This window comes from Pongo pygmaeus, chromosome 19, assembly GCF_028885625.2.
Source record: "Pongo pygmaeus isolate AG05252 chromosome 19, NHGRI_mPonPyg2-v2.0_pri, whole genome shotgun sequence".
NCBI lineage: Eukaryota > Metazoa > Chordata > Mammalia > Primates > Hominidae > Pongo > Pongo pygmaeus.
Genome location: NC_072392.2, coordinates 37738311 through 37759303, shown reverse-complemented (window position 1 = coordinate 37759303; position 20993 = coordinate 37738311). Strand labels below are relative to the sequence as shown.

Genomic DNA, 20993 nt, shown 5'->3' with positions numbered 1-20993 from the left:
AGGCTTTTAAAATGAGGGGTGGGCCCCACATCCACCAGGGAGCAGGCAAGCAGGTGTTTGTATTTTCAACCACACCAGCCTCATGCTGAGAAAGGCGGGGTTCCGGTCACGGAGCTCTGGAGCAGGAGGAGCTCCCACTGCCCCTGAGAGCCGAGGCCCGTTCATCAGAACGGCACTGAGCTCACAGGGAGCAGAGACTCAGGCGATGACATCAGCTAATGCCACCCCCAGCTCCTACTTCTTGGGGGTCTGCAGCATCTGAGGTTTCCATATGAAATCAATAGCAGGCTCTTCACATCAAGCCCTGGCTTCCACTGACCTGTTGCTAATGACAAGGCAGAGGAAGTGGTCACCCCTAGGGAGGGGATCGCAGGATCTCGAATAAAACCACCCTCCAGAGTGAAGCGCAGAGCTCTGACAGTCAATGTTCAGTGGTCATCCGTAAAGAAAAGGAATAGCACAAATAAATGAGCTGGTCACTTCTCCAAACTTTGGGTCAGTTGTCTCAACCTCTTATTCATTCATTCATTGCAGAATGGCATATCAAATATCACACTTCAGGGCACTCAGAGATGAGAAAGAATTAGTAGTTGTCTTCGAAATTCAGTTTAAAATGAAAGAAAAGGTACAAACATACAACAGTTATTCAGGGAAGAAAATGGTAAATTCTACAAAGGTAGGCACCAGAGAAATTTTCCCTGAAATACATTTTGGCAAGAGTGTTTAAGAATCACATGAGGAACAGTTTGGGTTTAACCAACTGTCCTTTGATCTAAAGAAGGCTGACAAGAGGCCGGGCGTGGTGGCTCACACCTGTAATCCCAGCACTTTGGGAGGCCAAGGCGGGTGGATCACGAGGTCAGGAGATAGAGACCATCCTGGCTAACACGCTGAAACCCTGTCTCTACTAAAAATACAAAAAAAAAAAAAAAAAAAAATAGCCGGGCATGGTGGTGGGCGCCTGTAGTCCCAGCTAATTGGGAGGCTGAGGCAGGAGAATGGCGTTAACCCAGGAGGCAGAGCTTGCAGTGGGCCGAGATCGAGCCACTGCACTCCAGCCTGGGCAACAGAGGGAGACTCCATCTCAAAACAAAAAAAAAAAAAGAAAGCTGACAAGAAAAGAAAACGTGAGAAACCCTAAGAGTTCACAACTTATCGAATCTTTTAAAATTAAGCACTGGGCTGCAAATGGCCAACTGGCCAACTCTAATGTCCACATAAACATATTCCATGAAACCCAAATTAGTTCCTGCTGGTCTGAAGCTAAACTGCCACTCCTGTTCACAAAATCTTGATAATGGCATTCCATTTAACTCTAATGTCCACATAAACATATTCCATGAAAACTAAACTGGTTCCTGCAGGTCTAAAGCTAAACTTCCACCCATGTTAACAAAATCCTGTCAATGGCATTCCTCTCTGCCCGGTGTCTCAAATTCAAAACCTAAGGATTACTCACGAGCCGTGCCTCTGACCCACCGGGTGGGTACGCCAATCCTAACAGGTCTACCTTTAAAATGCCCACAAGTCTACTTCCTACTGACCCCACCTATTGTTCAAGGTTGGGCCACCCCAGCTCTTGCTGGGCAGCGCTAAGCTTTCTAACCAACCTCCCAAGGTTCAATCAACTCCCCTCCAAATGCTTTTTAGAAGTAAAGAAACCTCTGAAAAATCAAAAGGTTTTAGATAAAGATTCTGAAAGCAGAATTTCTCACATCACAGTATTGCAACCATTCAGCCATTCTATCCACTCCACCTCCCCTGAAAGACGCAGTTGTGAGTTTATTATTCTAAAGACCTTCTGAAGAGGGGGTGGTTTCCAGTGATAAAGGAGGGTTAACAGCTAGATCCTTGCACACCGCTTTATTAAGAACAGAAGGGAAGCCTGCGGGCTTCGGAAAGTTCCAGGGTAATTTGGAGTTGAGGGTGCACGGACACACACACAGTGCGCAGAAAGGCAGGAGTTGAAATGCCTAGAAACACACAAAACTGAACTCCGCCAGCTGCTCCCAGGAGGCGGAGAGAGGGCGCCCCGCGAGCTATTTCTGTGCCTGGCAGAAAATGGGAGCAGGCACTTCCTGAATCCCTGCCTAAAATTAACTGCTTTACAAAAGGGGGGAAGGGGAAACCCATGGTGAAACAAGTTTTATTGTACAATTCAAAATCTGGAGGTGGGGATTTGAATGCTTCGTTATGGGTTTTGGCCCCGCTGATAAAAATGTGGCTGAAAAAGAGAAGAAATGGGGGCTTTACTAGGAAACCTATCCTTCAGAAGTAGCCCCACGAAAATAAAGCCAGAGGTTTGATTAGAAACGTTCTCCTCCCCATGGAACATGAAGCCATGTCTCAACGAGAGGCGTGAAGGCACATGCACAGCAACACTGGTGCGGTCGCCAGAGAGCACAGGCTTCAGTGCCGCACATCAACTAAGTGCCTGTCCTGTGGTCTAGAGGGCTGAGACTCACGGACACACATGCTGACAACATGAGACGGCAGTGTCTGGGGCAGGGGCTGCACAAGACAGAGTGGGGTGTCTGGAAGTATGGTGGGCACAGGGCCACAGCCCCCGCCCTGAGGACGAGGCCTGCAGAGGTCTCTCCTAGCCTGACAGGGATGGTTATGTCCCAACAGGGGCGGGCTTCCAGCACCTCTCCCAGCCTGAACTCAGGCTCTGGAAGACCTGAGTCTGAACGGGCCATAGAGAGGCCTCAGGAACAAGATCCCACTGGGAACCTACACTCAGAGCCAGAACCTACACTCAGAGCCAGAATGCAGTCTCCCAGCCAGAGCCAGGGCCCAGGACTGCCAGAAAGTCCCAGAGATAAGCTTCTGCAGAGATGACATTGCTAGATGCCAGGGTGGGTGGCATCCATGTGGAAGAATGACCGTAGTAGAAATTTTAAAAAGATGCACTGCATATGGTGTCTAAACATTAAAAGAGAACAGGCTGTTCTGCAGCTCCCCAACTGCAGCACACCTTCCTCCTCCTTCTCAGCAGAGGGAAGGGTAAGGACAGACCACTCAGGAGAGCAGTGGACGAAACCACACACATTATGACAAGTGGATTTCTAACCTGGACAGAGCCAGAGTCAGGGTCAGAGAGGAAGAGCTGTGATTCAAAAGGAGCACACGGTGCCACAGGGCTGGGGAGAGGCCCCGATGCCACCCAGCCCAGAAGCCCAGAGGTGAAGAGGCCCTGGATTGAGGAGCGCAGAGGACCCCAGTGAGCCTGGAGGCGGGGTGACAGGATAATGGGAGGAAGCATACATTATAGACTCTGAGCAGTTCACAAACTGAATGGTGGTCTGAAAAAAGGGGTAGTAAGAAAAGCACGTCAGAAGAAGGACATCACTGAACAGGATGTGAGCTCACACAGGGGAATACAGAGTTTGGGGTCTTCTAGAAAGGGGCCAAGGGCTCCTGCAGATGGCAGCCAGAGTCAGCAGAAAGAGCGCCTGGGGCCACATGTGTGGAAGGAGGGACGTTTCGCCTGTGACCAGAGCTGATGGGCAGGAGGTGCTGGAGCCGAACAGGGCATTTGCAGGAGTGTTTCAAGTTGATTAATGTCAGGCTGGTAGCTTGGAAGCAGGTGGGGGGAGGGGGTGTATTTCCACCAGGGGAATCAGCAGAGGCTGCCAATCAGCCCGCTGCACCCCCAGCAGGGTATAAACCCTCATCTGCACACCACCGGCCAGAACCTGTTTCAAGAGAAGTGAGAGTAAAAGTGATGGTGGCCAACGCAAACAGAGGCTGAGTGGGAGAGTCCACGCACACGCAGTACAGAACGCCAGACACAGGTGAGAGAGGCGGAGGGCTGGGGATGCATCTGTACCTGCTCGTCAGGGACTTGTGGGAAATCACATCAGAAGCCCAAGACCAAGCAGGCAGGGACACCTGCAGCACCCACCTCTGCTCTAGGCCCAGACACCGTGGCTGCAGCGATCTGGGCCAGGACTACAGAAGTCCTCCGTGGGGTGAGCCAAGGCAGGGTGAGCCTGTGCAAATGCAGGAGGCTGGGGGGAGTAGAAAGAAGGGCAGCCAGTTAGGGGAAAGGTCACAGAGCTGGCCAGAACCAAGGCAGCATTGAGCAAGAGGCACTTGGATTCCCGTGTCAGAAAATATTAAGCCCACGGCTCTGCCATTAGCCATATGGAACCACTTTCAGGTGGGCCCAGGCTAAGTCTGAGGCACTAATTAAGCCTACTAAATGGAATTTGTTTGCTTAAAAGAGCAGATCCCATTCTCAGAAGAAAATTTAGGAAATATATATACTTTCTTGTCCTTTAACAGTTAATAAATAAAATGCATAGTGATTTATGCTAGCGGTAGGCAACATTTCATGAAATAAATCTACTAGTGCCAGTACCACAACCGCAGAAAGAGTAGATTCCAGCAACTGACACTGTAGACATCTACAGTGATTCCTAATACAATGATGCAGATTAAGGTATTAAAAAGGGAAAAGAGCACTCCTGCAGAAGCCACCAGGCCCTGTGCTTGGGGAGCTGTTGAATTCAGTTCTCAGCAGTCCTCTTAGTAGGGGTTAATTCCTGTTTTACAGAGGAAGAAACTGAAGCCCAAGGTCACATGGGTAAGACAAAGCAGAGTCAGGATCCAGACCCAGGTCTGTTATTCATTCTTCTCTTTTATGAGTCCTCACAGTTTCAGAAGCTGCTTCTGAGAGCTACACATGCAAATTTCCATTTTGTACTTCTGCTCTCCCAAAGAGGCCAGGCAAGAGAAAATAAGTAATCACCTAGTACAGAGTTTCACGTATGGAGCGCACACACACACACACAGAGCAGGAAATGTTCACCGCGTGCTCTTTTCTTTTGTTTTTGTTTACATTGGAGCGACGTGTGCCCATGGATGCCTGGCCTTGCTGCTCTGTCCCCTGCCCCTCGAGCTATATGGGGCTCCCTCCAGGACCGGGTTCCCCACCGTGGTCTGTCTGACCGAGTCAGGGCAGTCACTCAAACATTCATTATTGTCACCATGAAAGTGGCATCTGTTTTGAATTCAGGGGCCTCATCTTCTCTGGGTGTCCCACTCTGTCATCAGAGCCTGGCTGCATGAGGTCAGCTGGCCCTTCTCTCCTCCATGACACCCCTGGTAAACAGACACCCAACAACATCCCACAGAGTGGAGGTGGGGAGTGAACCTTAACCAACAGCACACTTGCCCAAATTATTTCTCAAGTAATGGAGGGTCTGCAGGGAGCGCTTCTTTCTTAGGTTAGAACTGGTCAAAAGACACAGAGGTGGGGTTCAGAAGAAGATTTCCAGGGCACCTCGAAAGCCCTAGTTTAATCAATAAAACACACTTGCAGCCACGGGGTGCCCTTGCCAACAGCCTCTTACACTCTCATGTAACCACAGTGCCATGGAAAGTTACTCTCATTTAACAGATGCCGAGAGTCAAGACAGACAGGCCTGGCCTGAGCCACGTGCAGGACGCAGGGACCCACATTCTCCCTCCGGCTGCACCTTCTAGCCTCCTGCCCAGGAGACAGATACAGATGCTGGCTGCAGGGCTGCTAATTAGGTTACTGGCCATGTAGTTAAAATGACGTGGCAAATAGGTGCAGATTCATTCCAGGTGTGTGTTGTTTCATCTGTTACAACACAATATGGAATGAAAACTGATGATTCAGAGAAAACACAGGATACATTTTAAAATTATATTATTTATTTAAAACAAATATCTTGTTTCAAAAGATTATAATTCTCTTTTGGCCTCTTTTTGGGGCAGGGCTAGGACTTCCTACACAAATATAGCTTACACTTATGCCACACTAAAAAACAAACCTGCCATCGCAGGGCGAGAACTACACTCATAACCAGACAGTCAACATGGTCCCGTCAGCCAGGCCAAAGGTCACCACCAGTTTCAAAGATCTGTTTCCTCTGGTGTAAAATGGTGAACCCAGTGACTTCCCAGCCTGTGGATGCCAGCAGGGTCACCATAAAGCCCCGCAGATGCCGAGACGGTGCAAGGAGCAGAGCCCCACAGGGCAAGGCCCCGAGCTGCTGGCAGCTGGTGTCGCCCGGCTGACGCACTTCCTTAGTTGACAGTGGCTTGGTCCTGCTGGCCGCCTTCGAGTCCAAGAAAGGCCTAGAAGTCCACAATCAATGCCTCTGATTGAGGCTTAGATTATTAGGGATTTAGAAACCTTAATTCTTTTGTACAAAGTATAACTGTGCTGACATGAAAAGCCAAACATGGCTTGCTGACTTTGAGAATGAGCCTTGAGCCCACACCGTGGCTTTGGCTGGCGGGATTCACACAGTGGGGCCACTTCCCAGACTCTGGGAGTCAGGAATAATAGTTCCCAGTAGAAAAAGAGACACAGGTATAAACATGCCTCTAGTAAGGTGTTAATGTGTAAAGTGACTTTCTAATTAAAATGAGTCAAAAAAGATTGGTGAGGACAGCCTACCAGAAAAGGGATCTTACAGGAAAAGGAATAAAAGTGTCCTCAAAAAGAGCAGAATTTAAGGATGCTTCATGGTTCTTCTGACAGTAGTGACAACTAGCAAAAAAGAAAGATATGGAAGCCACCGATCAGTACCCACCTTCAGTAGGTGAACAGAGGGTAAACTGTGGCACATCCAGATGACACAGTGTTATTCAGCTGAAAAGAAATGAGCTATCAAGCCAAGAAATGACAGGGAAGAAATTTAAATGCATATTATCAAGTGAAGGAAGCCCATCTGAAAAGGCTACACATGTATGATTCCAACCCTATTGCATTCTGGAAAAGGCAACACTATGAAGACAGTGAAAAGGTCAGCGGCTGCTGGGGTGCAGGAGAGAGAAGCGCAGCACAGAGGATTTCTAGGGCAGTGAAACTACTCCATACGGTACTGTCATGGTGGGTGTGACTTGGGATGCACCTGTCCAAACCCATGGAATGTACAACACCCAGAGTGAGCCCTAACGTAGACTGTGGACTCATCAATACTGGTTCATCAATTCTAACAAACGTGCTGTTCTGGTGCGGCGATGCTGACGGCAGGAGAGTGTGTCTCTGTGCGTGAATATGCATGCGTGTGAACATGTAAGCACGTGTGTGTGAGCCCTCGGTTGTTTCCCCTCAATTTTGTGGCAAATCTGAAACTGCTCTAAAAATAACATCTTCTAATTTTAAAAACCATTTTAAAAGCTGTCAAACATTAAAACACACACACACACACACACACACACACACACACACTTGGCAAACATAGGTGGAGACCTGCAATCATCTGGCAGAATCGGACTCTCACTTCACCCTGTGGGGCTGCAGACAGAAGCTCCCTGTGGACAGCATGCTGCATCTGGGTCCAGCTCTGTGCACAGCCGAGAGCTACACTCAGGAAATGTCTGCTGAGCTGGCTGGCTTAAAAATTAACTGCCTCCACCCTTAGAGCAAGAAGTGGGGAGGGAGGAGAAGGGACGCCCGTGTAAACATTTACTGAGACGGCAGAGAGAGGAAGAGCCGGTGCTGGCCGCGTGAGTTGGGGCAGGACCATTGCAGGCTTTAGCAAGAGGTGCAACTGCTCGGTCCCAGCCCTGTCACCTGTAAGAGGGAGCAGAACAAGCCTCCTCAGAGAGAAGTGTGAGGAGTAAATGACAGAGCATATCTAAAGCGCTCAGCAGGGTCCTGCAGATCCCTCAACAACGCTGACTGAATGGCATTCCTTCTGCACAGGCTGGACATGGAGAGATGTATCTCATGACATCCCTAAAAATCCTATGCTCAAATGAAGAAGCTGAGTTCAGAGGGAGTAGCCATCTTCCTGAAGCTATTGTAAAGGGTACAAATAGGGGCAGGAAAGAGATGAACTCACAAACAACAAAAGAGCTTTTACACGCAGGGCCAGGGATTTTCCTTTTGGTTATGAAAAACGTATTGGTCCTGCCTGGGCTCAATGGCTCACACTAGAATCCCAGCACTCTGGGAGGCCAAGGTGGGTGGATCACTTGAGGTTAGGAGTTTGAGACCAGCCTGGCCAATATGGTGAAACCCCATCTCTACTAAAAATAAAAACTAAAAAAAATAGCCAGGCGTGGTGGCACACACCTATAACCCCAGCTACTTGGGAGGCTGAGGCAGAAGAATCCCTTGAATCCAAGAGGTGGATGTTGCTGTGAAAGATCGCACCACTGCATTTCAGCCCGTGTGATGGAGGGAAGAAACAAAGACAGAAAGAGAGAAAGAGAGAAAGGGAGAAAGAAAGAAGAGGAGAAAGGGAGGAAGAGAGGAAGGGAGGAAGGGAGGAAGGAAAGAAAGGGAGGAAGAGAGGAAAGGAAGGAAGGAAAGAAGGAAGGAAAGGAGAAAGGAAGAGAGAAAGAGAGAAAGAAAGAATTTATTAGGCCTTGTTACTAACAAATTCAGATCATTCGTTCCTAGTGAAGACCATATGAAAAAAGGCCACTACTTACAACTTTTGGGGAGGTCAAAGCTGACACCCCAACCTTAAAATCTGTGGCAATGAGCTTCAACCAGATTCCGTCCTCCACCAAGAGCCCAGGGAGCACCAACCCTGCTGAAGGTGGGGACGAGAGTCTGCAGCCTCCGTGCCCTGTGTCCTGGCAGGAAAGACAGGCCCCTGCCCTAAGCAGAGCAGAGCTGGCTGGTGGGATGCTGGAGAGTGGAGGCTCTGGGGCCATAGACAGGGTAAGGTCTGGACATGGAAGGTGAGACAGGCTCAGAGAATGCAGTAACCGAGAGCTCAGGGTCAGCAAAACAGCAGCTCCCACAGCCTCCCTCCTTGTGCACGGGTGAGAAGGTCCAAAACAGAAACACACAGCTGCGACAGCTGAGGCCCCTGCAGGGTTGCAAAGAGCTATGGGAATTGGGGAGAGATACTGCCCCTGCTCACTGTCTTGTGGGAGGACTGGGAGTCTTGGACAAGATGCCACGGATGTATGAGCAGAGCCTTCACGGGGAAGAAGAGCCCTGAGCCATGCGGGAGTCAGAGAATTCTCAGGCATCATTTCATGAGAGAGAAATAGAAATGCAGCCCAGGAGGAGTGAGCCCCAAGCCAAGCGGGAGAGATGCTCATCTTGTGTTTTAGAGAAGTTGGCCCTGGAGCTGGAGTTCACAAGAGGCATAGTAGGTTCTGTAGGCATACGAGCAAGGTAGGCTAAAGTCACCCACACAAACCTCAGCTCCATTTCTGATACATGAAGATGGCAAAGCACCAAAAAGAACACATGGAACAGCAAAAATCAGAGCTTTGAAATGCAACACCCATGAATTCTGGGCCTCAGAAGCTAGGTGACAACAGGTAAGTTGTTTCACCTCCCTGGGGTCTTGAGGTTTTTCATCAGACAATGGGGAGAGGGGGCTGGACAGGTCAATCCCTGGGACCCAGCAGGCCCGTATCCTACTGCACGGCAGCTGCGGCTCTTAGCATGCAGAGAAAAGGAGTGATCTGAAGATGAAAGTTAACTGCCAGACAGAAGTTAATGGTTGAAACTTATCAGTTAGGCCACTGAGCGTCTGTTGACGCCCAGGATGAATGTCTAGGGACAGTTTCTGAAGAAGCCATAAACTCTAGGTCCCATGTTTTCCATGGCAGAGGATCAAGTCTTTGCCCTGGGCCTGTCTGGTGGAAGTGACAAAGCTCCTGCATCAGCCGCAGCCAGGACATGGGGATCCCTGATAGGAGAGCCCAGCAAAGGCCCCCAGGGCAGCAGGCAATGAGGGCAGCAGGAGGTTCCGCTGACTTCCCCAGGACCTCCTGTAGCCTCAGCTTAAAAAGAGCAGCAAGCCTATCACAAAGTTCTCTCCCTCAAGCAGCCAGCTGGAGAGCGGGGAAAGGCTCCTGGCTTGGCAACTGCCCAGATGGAGCACCAGGACAGTGGAAGAAGACGCTGAGGCCACCTGCAGGAGCCAAGAGGCTGGACAGAGCCTGGGACCTCTCTCCTCTTGCTGCATTCTCCTTCTACAGACTCAGCAAGGAGGCAACACCAGCACTCCTGTATTTTATATCCAAGAAGGGTGCAAACCGAGGCACGTGCAGAGAGAGAAACAGCAAGCTGGACCTTCGCAGCCAGGCTGCAAAGGCTGAGGATGAGCCAGGGGGTCTGAGAGCATTGGAGCCCAGGTGGCAGGAGGTTCTGTGTTTTTCCTGGATTAAAGGGGGAGCTGCGCATCGGGACCCTCTGCAGGGCGTCTCCCCAACATTACTCCTGCACATGTTCCCCTCACTAACTCCTGCATGTGGTCCCTACATGGGGTCTTAAGTTTACAAAAAAATTACCTGCTGGTCTATTTCTCCTCTGATGATTCAAGATGATACTCAATACCCTACACATTCTCCTCTGATGATTCAAGATGATACTCAATACCCTACACAAAGTGCAACTCTAAGGAGCAAATGTGTCTGCAAGTGGGCAGAGGCGGAAGAGGCATCTCACCATGATGCCAGGCTGCAGGTTTCAAGGATAGGATTCCCGTGCCTCCATCTGCTTGCCTAAGCTCCACAGAACCTCCCTTTCATTTCCTTTAGTGGGGCACCACCTGCCACCCTTTCCTCCCTCTTCTCCCCTCCCCAACATCTGCTTTCCTACAACTGCTTCATTTCTCGTACTTCTTTTTTCACTCTTGCCGGTAAGTCAAGTGACAGCCAGGAAAAAAGCAAGTCATGATGCCCACACAGCTCATGTGGCTCACATGAATAAGCACTGCATTCCAGGAAGCAAAATAGTTGAAATCCCAAACTTTCAAGTGATTGTACATACATTATTTGACTTTCCTGAAACTTAAGTATTATCATAACCAACAGCTAAGAGAAAGCTATTTTTCTGTTTATTATAGAAAACTATTATTCACTTTTTTTATGCAGGAAGAAAGTGAGGCTCAGAGCCTATCTAAGTCCACATGGGCTGCTATAACAAAATATTGGAAGGCTTATAAACAACAGAAATATACTTCCCAAGGTTCTAGGGTTGGGAAGTACAAGATCAAGGCACCAGCAGATTCAGTGTCTGATGTGGGCCCTTTTCAGGGTTCATAGAGGATGCCTTCTTGCCATGTATGCACATAGCAGAAGAGGTAAGGGATCTCTCTGGGGTCCCTTTTATAAAGGCACTAATCCCATTCATAGACATTCCACCCTCACGACCTAATCATCTCCCCAAAGGCCTCCATTTCCAGCTACCATCACCTTGGGGATCAGGTTTCAACACAGGACTCTGGGGGAGACACAAACATCAAGACCATAGCAAGGGGAACTAGAAAGGCTTTGGGAGACAAAAAGCCCCACTGGGATCCAAGTCCAGGTGTCTGCCTCCATCTACCCACTGAGCTGCATGGCCTGGCCTGAGAGGACATACTGTCCAATGGCTCAAGAAGAGAGTGACAGCAGTCTTTTGGGGCTTCTCAAAATGTCCCAACAATGGCTCTGCCTCCCTGCCTGAGCCCCCAACTGCTGTCTCGGTCCCCATTTCTGCAGGATGGTTCCTCCACATCGTCAGTGCCACAGAAGGGGCTCTGAGGGCCTGGACAGGAGGAGCCTGTGACAATGTCACTGACAGCAGCAGATCAACAGCTGTGGCCTTTAGCACCACCACACACCAGCCACATGCTCCAGGGCATGTGTGGAGCCTGTAGACACAGGCGCAAGTGCTCCCACACAGAGGGGAACACCATCGAGGGGGTTTAACACAGCACACGCTACCACCCAGTCTCGGGTCTGATGCCAGACAAAGCCTATAAGCTGAACCAAGGCTTCATACTTGCCTGAGCAATCTGAGTGCAGCGTCTAAGGAGCCCACTGGGCGATATATGTAAACACAGTAATCAAGGACTCAAAAGCCGAGTGCAATAATGTGGGAGAAGCCACAGCCATATTCAGTTCCTGGAAGACCGAGCCGCTCCCTTAGCCGAGTACCCTGCAGGAGCAGCTGGGGAGTTATGGCCCTCATATCCCCAACAACGATGGCATTATATTTTTGAAATGAGAAGTTGCTTTGTTATTGCCAGTGGCTTTCTCCCCTGTGGTTCAAAGCTGTATTATAAAAAAAAAAGAACATGGATATATTTCCCCGCACTGTGATCTGATAGGAATAGGAGCTTATCCATCCCTCAGCAAACTGCCAATGGTTGCCGTTAGAAATTCCATATTCAGTGATAGTTAAGGATTTTGGAATACACTTTGAACGAAAGAATTCAATCCCTTAAGCAGCCGGCGACAGGCTTCATTTAAGAAATGGAAGGAACAACAGCAGGCTCATCTCTGCGGCTGCAGCTCAGAGGTGGCTGGGCCCACAACAGAGTCAGGACAAGCAGCCCACCCCCTCCTCCTACTCTGCAGCTGACCTGAGATGCAAGCAATGAGGACAAAGGCACCACACAACAGGGTTAAGGGACAACACATCCCAGTCCTCCTAGAGAAGGGGGAAGCTCTCCAAGTCTGAAATGCTCCCCCAAAGGTACAATCTTCCCACTCACCACTGCATTCAGAAGCACTGCTCCCACACCACTGAAGGTGCACAGCACCCCAGGAAAGGAGCCTATCTGTGGACAAAAAACCTCAAATAAACCATGGTCAGAAATCAGCTACACCTAAGAGTGTGTGAACAAGAAATGCCTACTCCTCTGGAAAAGGGGAAGCCCTCTCCAGAGCAGGGTGGAAAGCAAGAGGAGAAGCACTCCACACAGCCCCCAGGAGGCCCGAGAAGTGCACCCCATGTGACATCTGGAGGAGACAGCCAGCAAGGAGGTGTGGCCAGGTCACAGGGGCTGCTGGTCTGGGGTTCAGGAAGCGGGCAGCAAGGCCCTGTGCCATCCTCTCTGCTCCTGCACGTGCTCAGCATTCTCCATAATGAAAACTTTAAAAAGTCTCTTGGGAGAAAAGAAATAGAGCTATACTAGTCTAGTTCTTCCAACTTTGTGTGTGTGTGTGTATTTGTGTGCACACATATGCATGTGTGTGTGTGAGCACAAATGTGTTTGTGTGCGTGTGTATTTATGTGCACACACATGTGCGTATTTATGCATGTGTGTGTTTGTGTATGCCTGAGATCGGGAGTGTCGGGGAAACCAACCCCCCTAGTCCTCACATGGAAAGCAGACCCACACGCAGTGAGTTCATGGTAACGTGAAGTCAGCTTCCAGCACAGCCTTCCACTCGGAGCCCAAGGCAGGGCTGGAAATGATCAAAACAGCTGACCCATAAGGTCTGTAACAGTAGCAAAATCCCAAGACTCTAAAACTCCTCTTCCCTGGACCTACAGCCATGGGGACAACCTGTCAGGACACCTACGGAGCCCCCATAGGCAGGGCCAAACAGTAGATAGGGCAAAACACTGCTGACACCCCGACTGCAAACCCAAATCATACCTGGGGATTCCGTAAATACAGCCACCATCCCCAGGAGATCTGAAGGTGCGAGCACCAAGACAAGGTAGAAAACCATGTGCTTCTTCCTTGGGGTGTCTGTCACTTCCCACATGGCACTTCCAGGCCACCTCACTTCCCCACTCACCAAAACCCTAAGCCCAACAGGACATAGCCAGGCCTCCTTTGGTCATAGAGGTCTTCGGGCAATTTAACCTCTCCAGAGACTCACAAACCTCAGTGAACATCACTAAACCTTACTCCAGGGTTCCCAGGTTTCCGTGGCAGCTGAAAACCCCAATCCATCTATGCACAACTATCTCCAAAATGAGGCAGAAAAGTCCCCAGGCCAGGGGAATGCCCTGGACATCCCTGCTCCTGCCCTCTCTCCGCTGAGAGGCAGTATGACAAGGCAGTGAGAAACCAGGGACTGTGCGCCACTGAGAAGGAGCCGTTGATGTGGCCAGGGGACAACTGTTGAATTCTTATCTGAAATCAAATTCTTAAGAATTATTTTCCATAATTAAAACCGTGGATTTCAAAGCTCTTTGGTTTATCCTTGAGATGAAAGGTATACACCGTATCCCAGCCCTGGCTTTCCTAAAGAGTTTTCTTTCCGTGGCTGCAGTCCAAAGAGGCCCCCCCACACATATCATTCAATGAAGGCCAAGTCAGCTATAAAAAGTCCCACGGGAAAGCAACGGAATGCTTACCTTGGCTTCACATTTCTTGTGGCAGGAATACTTGCAGGCTGGAAAGAAAAAAGAGAGAAAGAATGTGTGTCGAGCAGTCTCTCTAGCAAGAATTCTTACATCTTCAAACCCTCTCAATCCTTCAAAGTCTCTGGCTTGAAGATCCCATAGGTGGTCTCTCTCTGGCACGAGGGAGATTTTTACTTATGACACACGGCAGTGTGGACAGAAGGCAGTGAGGATGTGGTGTGCAAGAGCAGAGTTACAACTGTTGTCTGTTAGCAACAGCTCAGGTGGCTCAGGTAGGAATGTCTTGGGAGCAGGGTCACGAGCAGATTGGTTTTTCAAGGGGTATGTACGTCCAGCCAAACTGGATCCCTAAAGAAGAATTTCAGCAGCAGAAAGCATTCATGTATGCCCAGAAATTATAGCTGATCCCTGAAAAAAGAAGAGAAACTGGAAAATGCCCCTTAAGAATCAGAATTTAAAGTGTCCATGAAAGACCGGATTGGAGTCTTTAAATTTGTGAGAAAGTCGTGCATCTGGATTTCGGAAGTGCTCCCACTTCCTGCCAACCTGAGAACTGACTGTCAGAATAAATTCATGTCTAAATTCCTATAGGAGAATCCTTCCAGAGGGGCCACTGTGAGAACGGAGCAAGTCCTGTGTCCCTTTGAGTCCTGTGTCCTTTCGAGTCCTGTGTCCCTTTGGAGGCCCTAACAATGCAATGCGGAGCTGGAACTAATGTGGATTTCACAGGCCCTTCTGCCCAGAGGCTGCAGCTGTGATGATGAGGCATAAACCTCCCCACGAGCACCACGAGCATGCTGCAGGCAGGCCTTGCAGGATAGGGAAAGAGAAATGAAGCAGCACACCTAATAATCCCAACACAGCCTCCTGTACCAGTTCCAAGGGAGCGTCGGGTACATGCCCTCCCTTCCCCCATGTTTGCCAGCCCACAGGGACAGCTGTGGGAGGAAGGAAAGAGACTTGGGTTGGGGAACAGTGACCAAAGCCTCCTATCCAGGCTCTGCCCCTCTAGCTGGGTCTTTCATGGGTCAAATGGAATCCTTCAAGGGACCCTGTTTTGAAACTAGAAAGCAATGTCCACATGCAGAAGTGTGTGGGACCTGAAGACCAAGGCCTCGGAAGGCAGGGAGAGGGGCCCCACATCCCAGCTCTGCGTGTCGACACCATGTGACTCCCCCTCCTGCACTCTGTTTTCAATGACGTATCAAAGTCAAAAAGGTTTGAGTAGGGTTGAATGAGGATGAAACAGATAAGGTCACTTGCCCATGCATGGCAATTATTAGAACTCCAGTAGTTACAGCTAGGTTGTTATCTTTGTATGATCTATGTTTTTGAATTGCTGAATTGTCGTTCTATACCTTGAGGTTTGTAAGATTATTCACAAAGACATGTATTTATCCTACACCTTCTAATGGGCAAAACACACAAAGGTGATCAGTGATTTTCAAATCAAGAGAGACTTGCCATTGGGAAACAAGGGGCTTCCACACAAGATTAAAAGTTCAGACAGAAACCATCCCTGGCAGAGGCCAGCACAAAGGACTGAGATAAGGAGAAGGGCGGTGGGCAGGCTTCTGGCCTCTGGCTGAGTCAGAGTCAGGCAAAGAATTCTGCCCACACACGTTTAGCAGCGTGTCACAAGACCACGACATCATGCAGCAGTTAGCCTTCCAGATGGCCTGGGTGACCTCATCTCTTGGCCCCCATGCCGGTGTATAGCCCCCTCCCACAGTGAATCAGCTGGGCTGTGTGACAGTGCAACCTGGCAGAGGGGACGGTGTGTGACTTTTGTGGCTAAAAGGCATCATGGCTTCTGTCCTGGTCTCCAGGATCACTCATTCTGAGGACAGCCAGACGCCATGTTGTGAGGACACTCAAGCAGCCCTATGGAGAGGCCCCCATGGAGAGGAGCTGAGGCTTCCCACCAACAGCTGGCCCCAGCTTCCCAGCCACAGAAGTGCACCACCTCGGAAGCTGGTCTCCAACCCCAACCAAGCCTTCAGATGGTGCAGCCTCCCCAGAGACCCTGAGCCAGAACTGCTCAGTCACCTATGTCCCAAATTTCTGATCATTGACACAGTGGGAGATAACAGATGCTTACTGTTATGCTAAGGTACTAACTTTGGGAATCATTTGTCATGCAACATTCCAACTCAACACAAAAAAATGGCCCTGGTCAGTGCAAGGGTGGCACTGGTATGATACATCCATGGTGGGTGGCCTACTCGGCCACCAGACAGCCATCGGCACCGTAGGGCAAAATCATTAAATTCAATTATCGTAGTGAAATCATATAAACTGCCCATGAGCCAAGACTACAATCCTGAGAGGCAGGGCCATTGTTGCTGGTACGTAGACAAGTGACCCTCAAAGTTTTACATGTGTTTGGACTAGGACTTCACACTCAATTGCCAGCAGTATGGGTAATCCTCAGAGTAGCAAGTCCACCGTCAATCTATCTGTGGCCCAGCTCTGGTCAGCACCGCACCAGGCAGTATACAAGATACTTTCCCGTATGTTACTGCACTTGCTCCTCGTAAGCACCTCTCGGGGAGAAACTGTAAGGGTGACTCAGCCAAGGGGGCAGCCGTGGTCCATGAAGGTGGGACTCCAGCCCGTCTGCGCATCAAATTCAGTGTTTTCATCCACCCATACTCTCCCTGCCTTTCTGACATATTACAAAATATGAATCTAACAGTGCCCAGGCCCAGCTTCCTATCCTGCCACCCACAGGAGACAGCTCCCTGCCTGCCCTACCCCTGCCTGCCCTAACCCTGCCCATACCAACCTCAGCTCCTCATTCACGCCATCCTGCACCCACCTCCTGGGCCCAGCTCAGCTGCCTCCATTCCTGAATTCACACCCTTCTGTGCCACTGACCCATCATGGCAGGTCATCATGGCTTGTCATATCATGATGATCTCCCTGTGTCCATCTCTCCCGATGGGCTGCAAGCTCATCAAGCGACAGCGTCTCTGTGGTGCATGACCAGGGTCTCACAATAGCAGCACTAACAGGAGTGACAGGCAGCTGATACACTCAGCACCTAAAAGCTTGCTCTGCATGGGTATTACCAAATTTCCACCACACCCTGGAAAGAAGCTACCTATCTTCACCTGTTTTACTAATGTGAGACTGGGGTTTGTGGATGAGACTGAGGATTCATGTGCTGGACAACTGTGTCCCAATCCTGACCTGTTCCAGGTCTGCTTTCAGAAGCCCATAGCCAACAGGCCCACAGGCTGTGGAGACCTCATTACCTGATCACCACTTAGGGATTTGGGGCTGTGAAGGTGCTGGCCACAAGGGAGGCTCCAAAACAGCAGAAGAACTTCACACCAAAATCCATCTCTGAAGCACACAGGCCCAGAAGAGGCCACAGGTCACTTTGACCCTCAGCCACGCAGACCTGCCTCCTTTTTGGAATAGCACTTGTGTGAGCTGGCAGCTAAACCAGCCACCTTCTCAGGGAATGTCATTTTTATTTCAAAGAACTCCTAGCAGACAAAATGCGGTTATTCAGACTCAAGTGCTTGTCATTTTCTCAAAAATGAAGTGAGTCTGTCATCATAAACCAATGTCAAAATTTGAGATTTCAAGTGAAAATTAGAATTTTAGAAGACTAGTACCCAGGCCAGATGCGGTGGCTCACGCGTGTAATCTCAACACTTTGGGAGGCTGAGGTGGGCAGATCACTTGAGGTCAGGAGTTTGAGACTAGCCTGGCCAACATAGTCAAACCCCATCTCTACTAAAAATACAAAAAATTAGCTGGGCATGATGATGCATGTCTGTAATCCCAGCTACTTGGGAGGCTGAGGCACATGAATCTCCTGAACCCAGGAGGCAGAGGTTGCAGTGAGCCGAGATCATGCCCTGGGTGACAGAGTAAGACTCTGTCTTAAAAAAAAAAAAAAAAAAGACTTGTACCCGTCACCAGGGCCTAACAACTCCTAGGATATTTCTGTTAAAATCAACAATAATATTAACAAATGTGGGGATTTTCCTGAGATTGTATAACAAATATGTCAACAATTAGAAGTTCTGCGAAATTGTCAGTGAACCAATAATTTCCAAATGTCCAGTGCATGGTGTTCCACACCGGGTAAAAGATACACTTGGTGTGCAAGACAGGCCAGTGGATTTTAATAAAACAGAGTAGGAAAAACTCTACTGATACAATTTCAGATTCCACAGTGAAATTGAACTTCAAACAACTGTCACTTGAGTTCTGGTGTAGAATCAAAATGGATTATCTACAATGGCCTGAAAAGCCTATTAAAATGCTTCCTTTTCCAAGTAGATATGTTTATGGTGCTAGATTGTTTTCAATGCTTCAAACCAAACATTGCAGAAGACTGCATGCAGGGGGAACCAGCCTCTTGATTAAGGCTGCGTAACAGAATCACAAAAAAATGCCCCTCCTCTCATTTTGTTGTTTTGAAACATACAGTTATTTTTTATTAAGCATATGTTCATTTTAACATATAATTGGTTCATTACCATTGCTTTTAACTGGCTTAAATATTTTAAATACTCATCAGTTTCTCATTTCTAATAGGGTAAATCGTGATGAATACAAACCACACTGACAGGAGCCCTTTAGGGTCTTCTAGGACCCTAGCAGTGGGTGCCCGAGACCCGCAGCACGAGGGCAACCCTGTTCATTCTCCTTGCCTGAGGCTCTCAGAATGGGGTAAGGACCCAATTTTGACCAACAGAAAGGTAAGTGAATTCTCCCAGGGGCTTCTGGCGCAGACCTTCCCACTCCTGTGAACGAAGCAAGAGAAGGAAAATGCCTCAGCCTCTGGAACCTCCTCCTCTGAGCATGGAGCTGGACCCACAGGAAGAACCTGGAGAACTCGGGCTGCAGAACCGGGGCCCAGGCACACTGCCTGGAGCCCGCCGGCCGCCGCACCTCCCCCTGCAGAAGACACATGCCCTGCTGGCTGGGAGAGGCTCCACCCATGCAGCCCCATTATTGGCTGCTACGGTGCCTTCCACGAAGCTCCATGTACTTTAGATGCCTTGTTCCACCTGTTCCCATGGGGACCAGGAGAAAGGCACATTCTCACTCCGTTGTACGAATAGCAAACTGCAGCACAGAGCAGAAGCTGCCTGCCCTGGGTGACAGAGCAGGTTAAGCAGTGACATCAGCTGCCAGCCCAGCTCTACGTGGGCAGAGCCCACCTCCCAGAGCTGGACTGGAACAGCCAGTGAGCTGGTGTGCAAAGGCTCTTCTGTGCCTGGTGCAAAAACTGGGGCTCCACATGCATGAGCCCACTAAAGCAAACATCCACCATGAGCTACACACCAGGACCAGGAGCAGGTGTCCAGGGACCTCAGGAGTCTGAACTCACATGCTCACTCCAGCCCCTCTCCAAGGATCCATGCCAGTCATGTCCTCTCTGGCACCCATTTCCCCTTCTGTAATTAGGAGTAGAACAGGGTGATAGCCAAGATTCCTCTCTGCCATGAAAAGAAAAGTTTACCTAAGCAATAAAAAGATAAAATAACATATATATACAAACAAAATATTAGGTAGCTATTGAAAAATTATGATCTTAAACTATTTCACATGTGAGAGTTCTTATAAAAGGCAAGACTAACAGATATACAGCACTCTGTATTGTATGAAATAAACTTTGTGACAGACGGACATATGCGGTGTCCTCATCCATAGGAGAGAAAATGACACTGGAGAGACACATCACAACTCAGAAAGAAAGGAGGAGCCAGACAATAAAACTGGGAACACTGGTTACTCCATGAAAAACATCATCATAATAATAACAGAAATACCATGAATTTTAGATGCATCAATCATGGAACTGATTCGGAATTGGAAAAGCTGAAATGAATATTAGAATAAATATCAGAGAACATCTTTGTGACCTTGGAGAAGGGCAGGCATTCTAAAACAAGGAACAAGAGTATGAACTAAATGAAAAGATGAGTAGATCTGAACAAACCAAACATTACAACTTTTGTGTGACAAACAGGCCACAAACAAACTTAGACAAGCAACTGACTGGAATGTTTGCAATGTACAAAGTGGAAAGATAAGAAACTGACCTTTTCTGAGGACAAATGTCATCAGAAATTGGCAAAAGTTCTGCCTAATATCACAGATAAGATTTAGTATTCATAATATAGTGAAGTCTTAGAAATTTAAAAAAATGATTTTTAAATTTATTAATTTTCAAAATGTTATTTATTTATTTTTTTTCTTTTTAGAGATGAGGTCTCACTCTGTCACCCGGGCTGGAGTGCAGTGGCATGATCACAGCTCACTGCAGCCTCAAATTTCCAGGTGCAAGCAATCCTCCTGCCTCAGCCTCTAGAGTAGCTGGGACCACTGGCGCGTGCCACTGTGCAGGCCGATTTTTAAATTTTTTGTAGAAATGGGGTCTTGTTTTGATGCCTAGGCTGGTCTCGAACTCCCGGTTTCAATCGATTCTCCTGCCTCGGCGTCCCAAAATGCTGGGATTACAAGCATAAGCCACCTCACCACGCCCTAAAATAATCTAATTATTAAATAAGCAATGAGCAAAGGATTTGAAAGGCTGCTTTGCTAAGTAAACAGAAATGCTGCAGGCAGCTTTTCTGTATCTTTTTAGATGTTCAACCTCATGTAATCACCAGATGAATGAAAAACATAATAAAAAGGAGACATCACTTTTCATCCATCAACTTGCAAAACTGAAAAGCTGAAAAATCTCAAGTGAGAGTCAATGACATTCCATGCAAGTAGGCGCCACCAAAAGCATTTTCCTGTAAGGAGCCTGTCCCTCCTCCAGCCCAGCTTACCCTCTGGCATCTGAGCTGGTGTGTGGCAGGCCCCTTCTCATGGCTTTGCCTGAACACTCAGCTCCACAGCTGACAGTCTGTAAACCACACATCAGTTCCCTTGTCAGACGAGGTTTCCAGACTCATGT

The 20993-nt window shown here is 48.8% G+C and overlaps 1 protein-coding gene across 8 annotated transcripts in view; it reads right to left on the bottom strand.

The window, feature by feature from the left end:
• LOC129016775 (tensin-3-like) overlaps positions 1-20993 on the bottom strand; it is a 310903-nt gene that overhangs the window by 266797 nt on the left and 23113 nt on the right. For all 8 annotated transcript variants that reach the window (XR_010124801.1, XR_010124802.1, XM_063657179.1 and 5 more), the window contains exon 3: positions 14048-14085. Coding sequence is in view for 6 of the 8 variants with exons in the window: in XM_063657179.1 (XP_063513249.1) it covers positions 14048-14085 (38 nt within the window). In the remaining 2 variants the exon portion in view is untranslated. The remainder of the gene's footprint in view (positions 1-14047; positions 14086-20993) is intronic.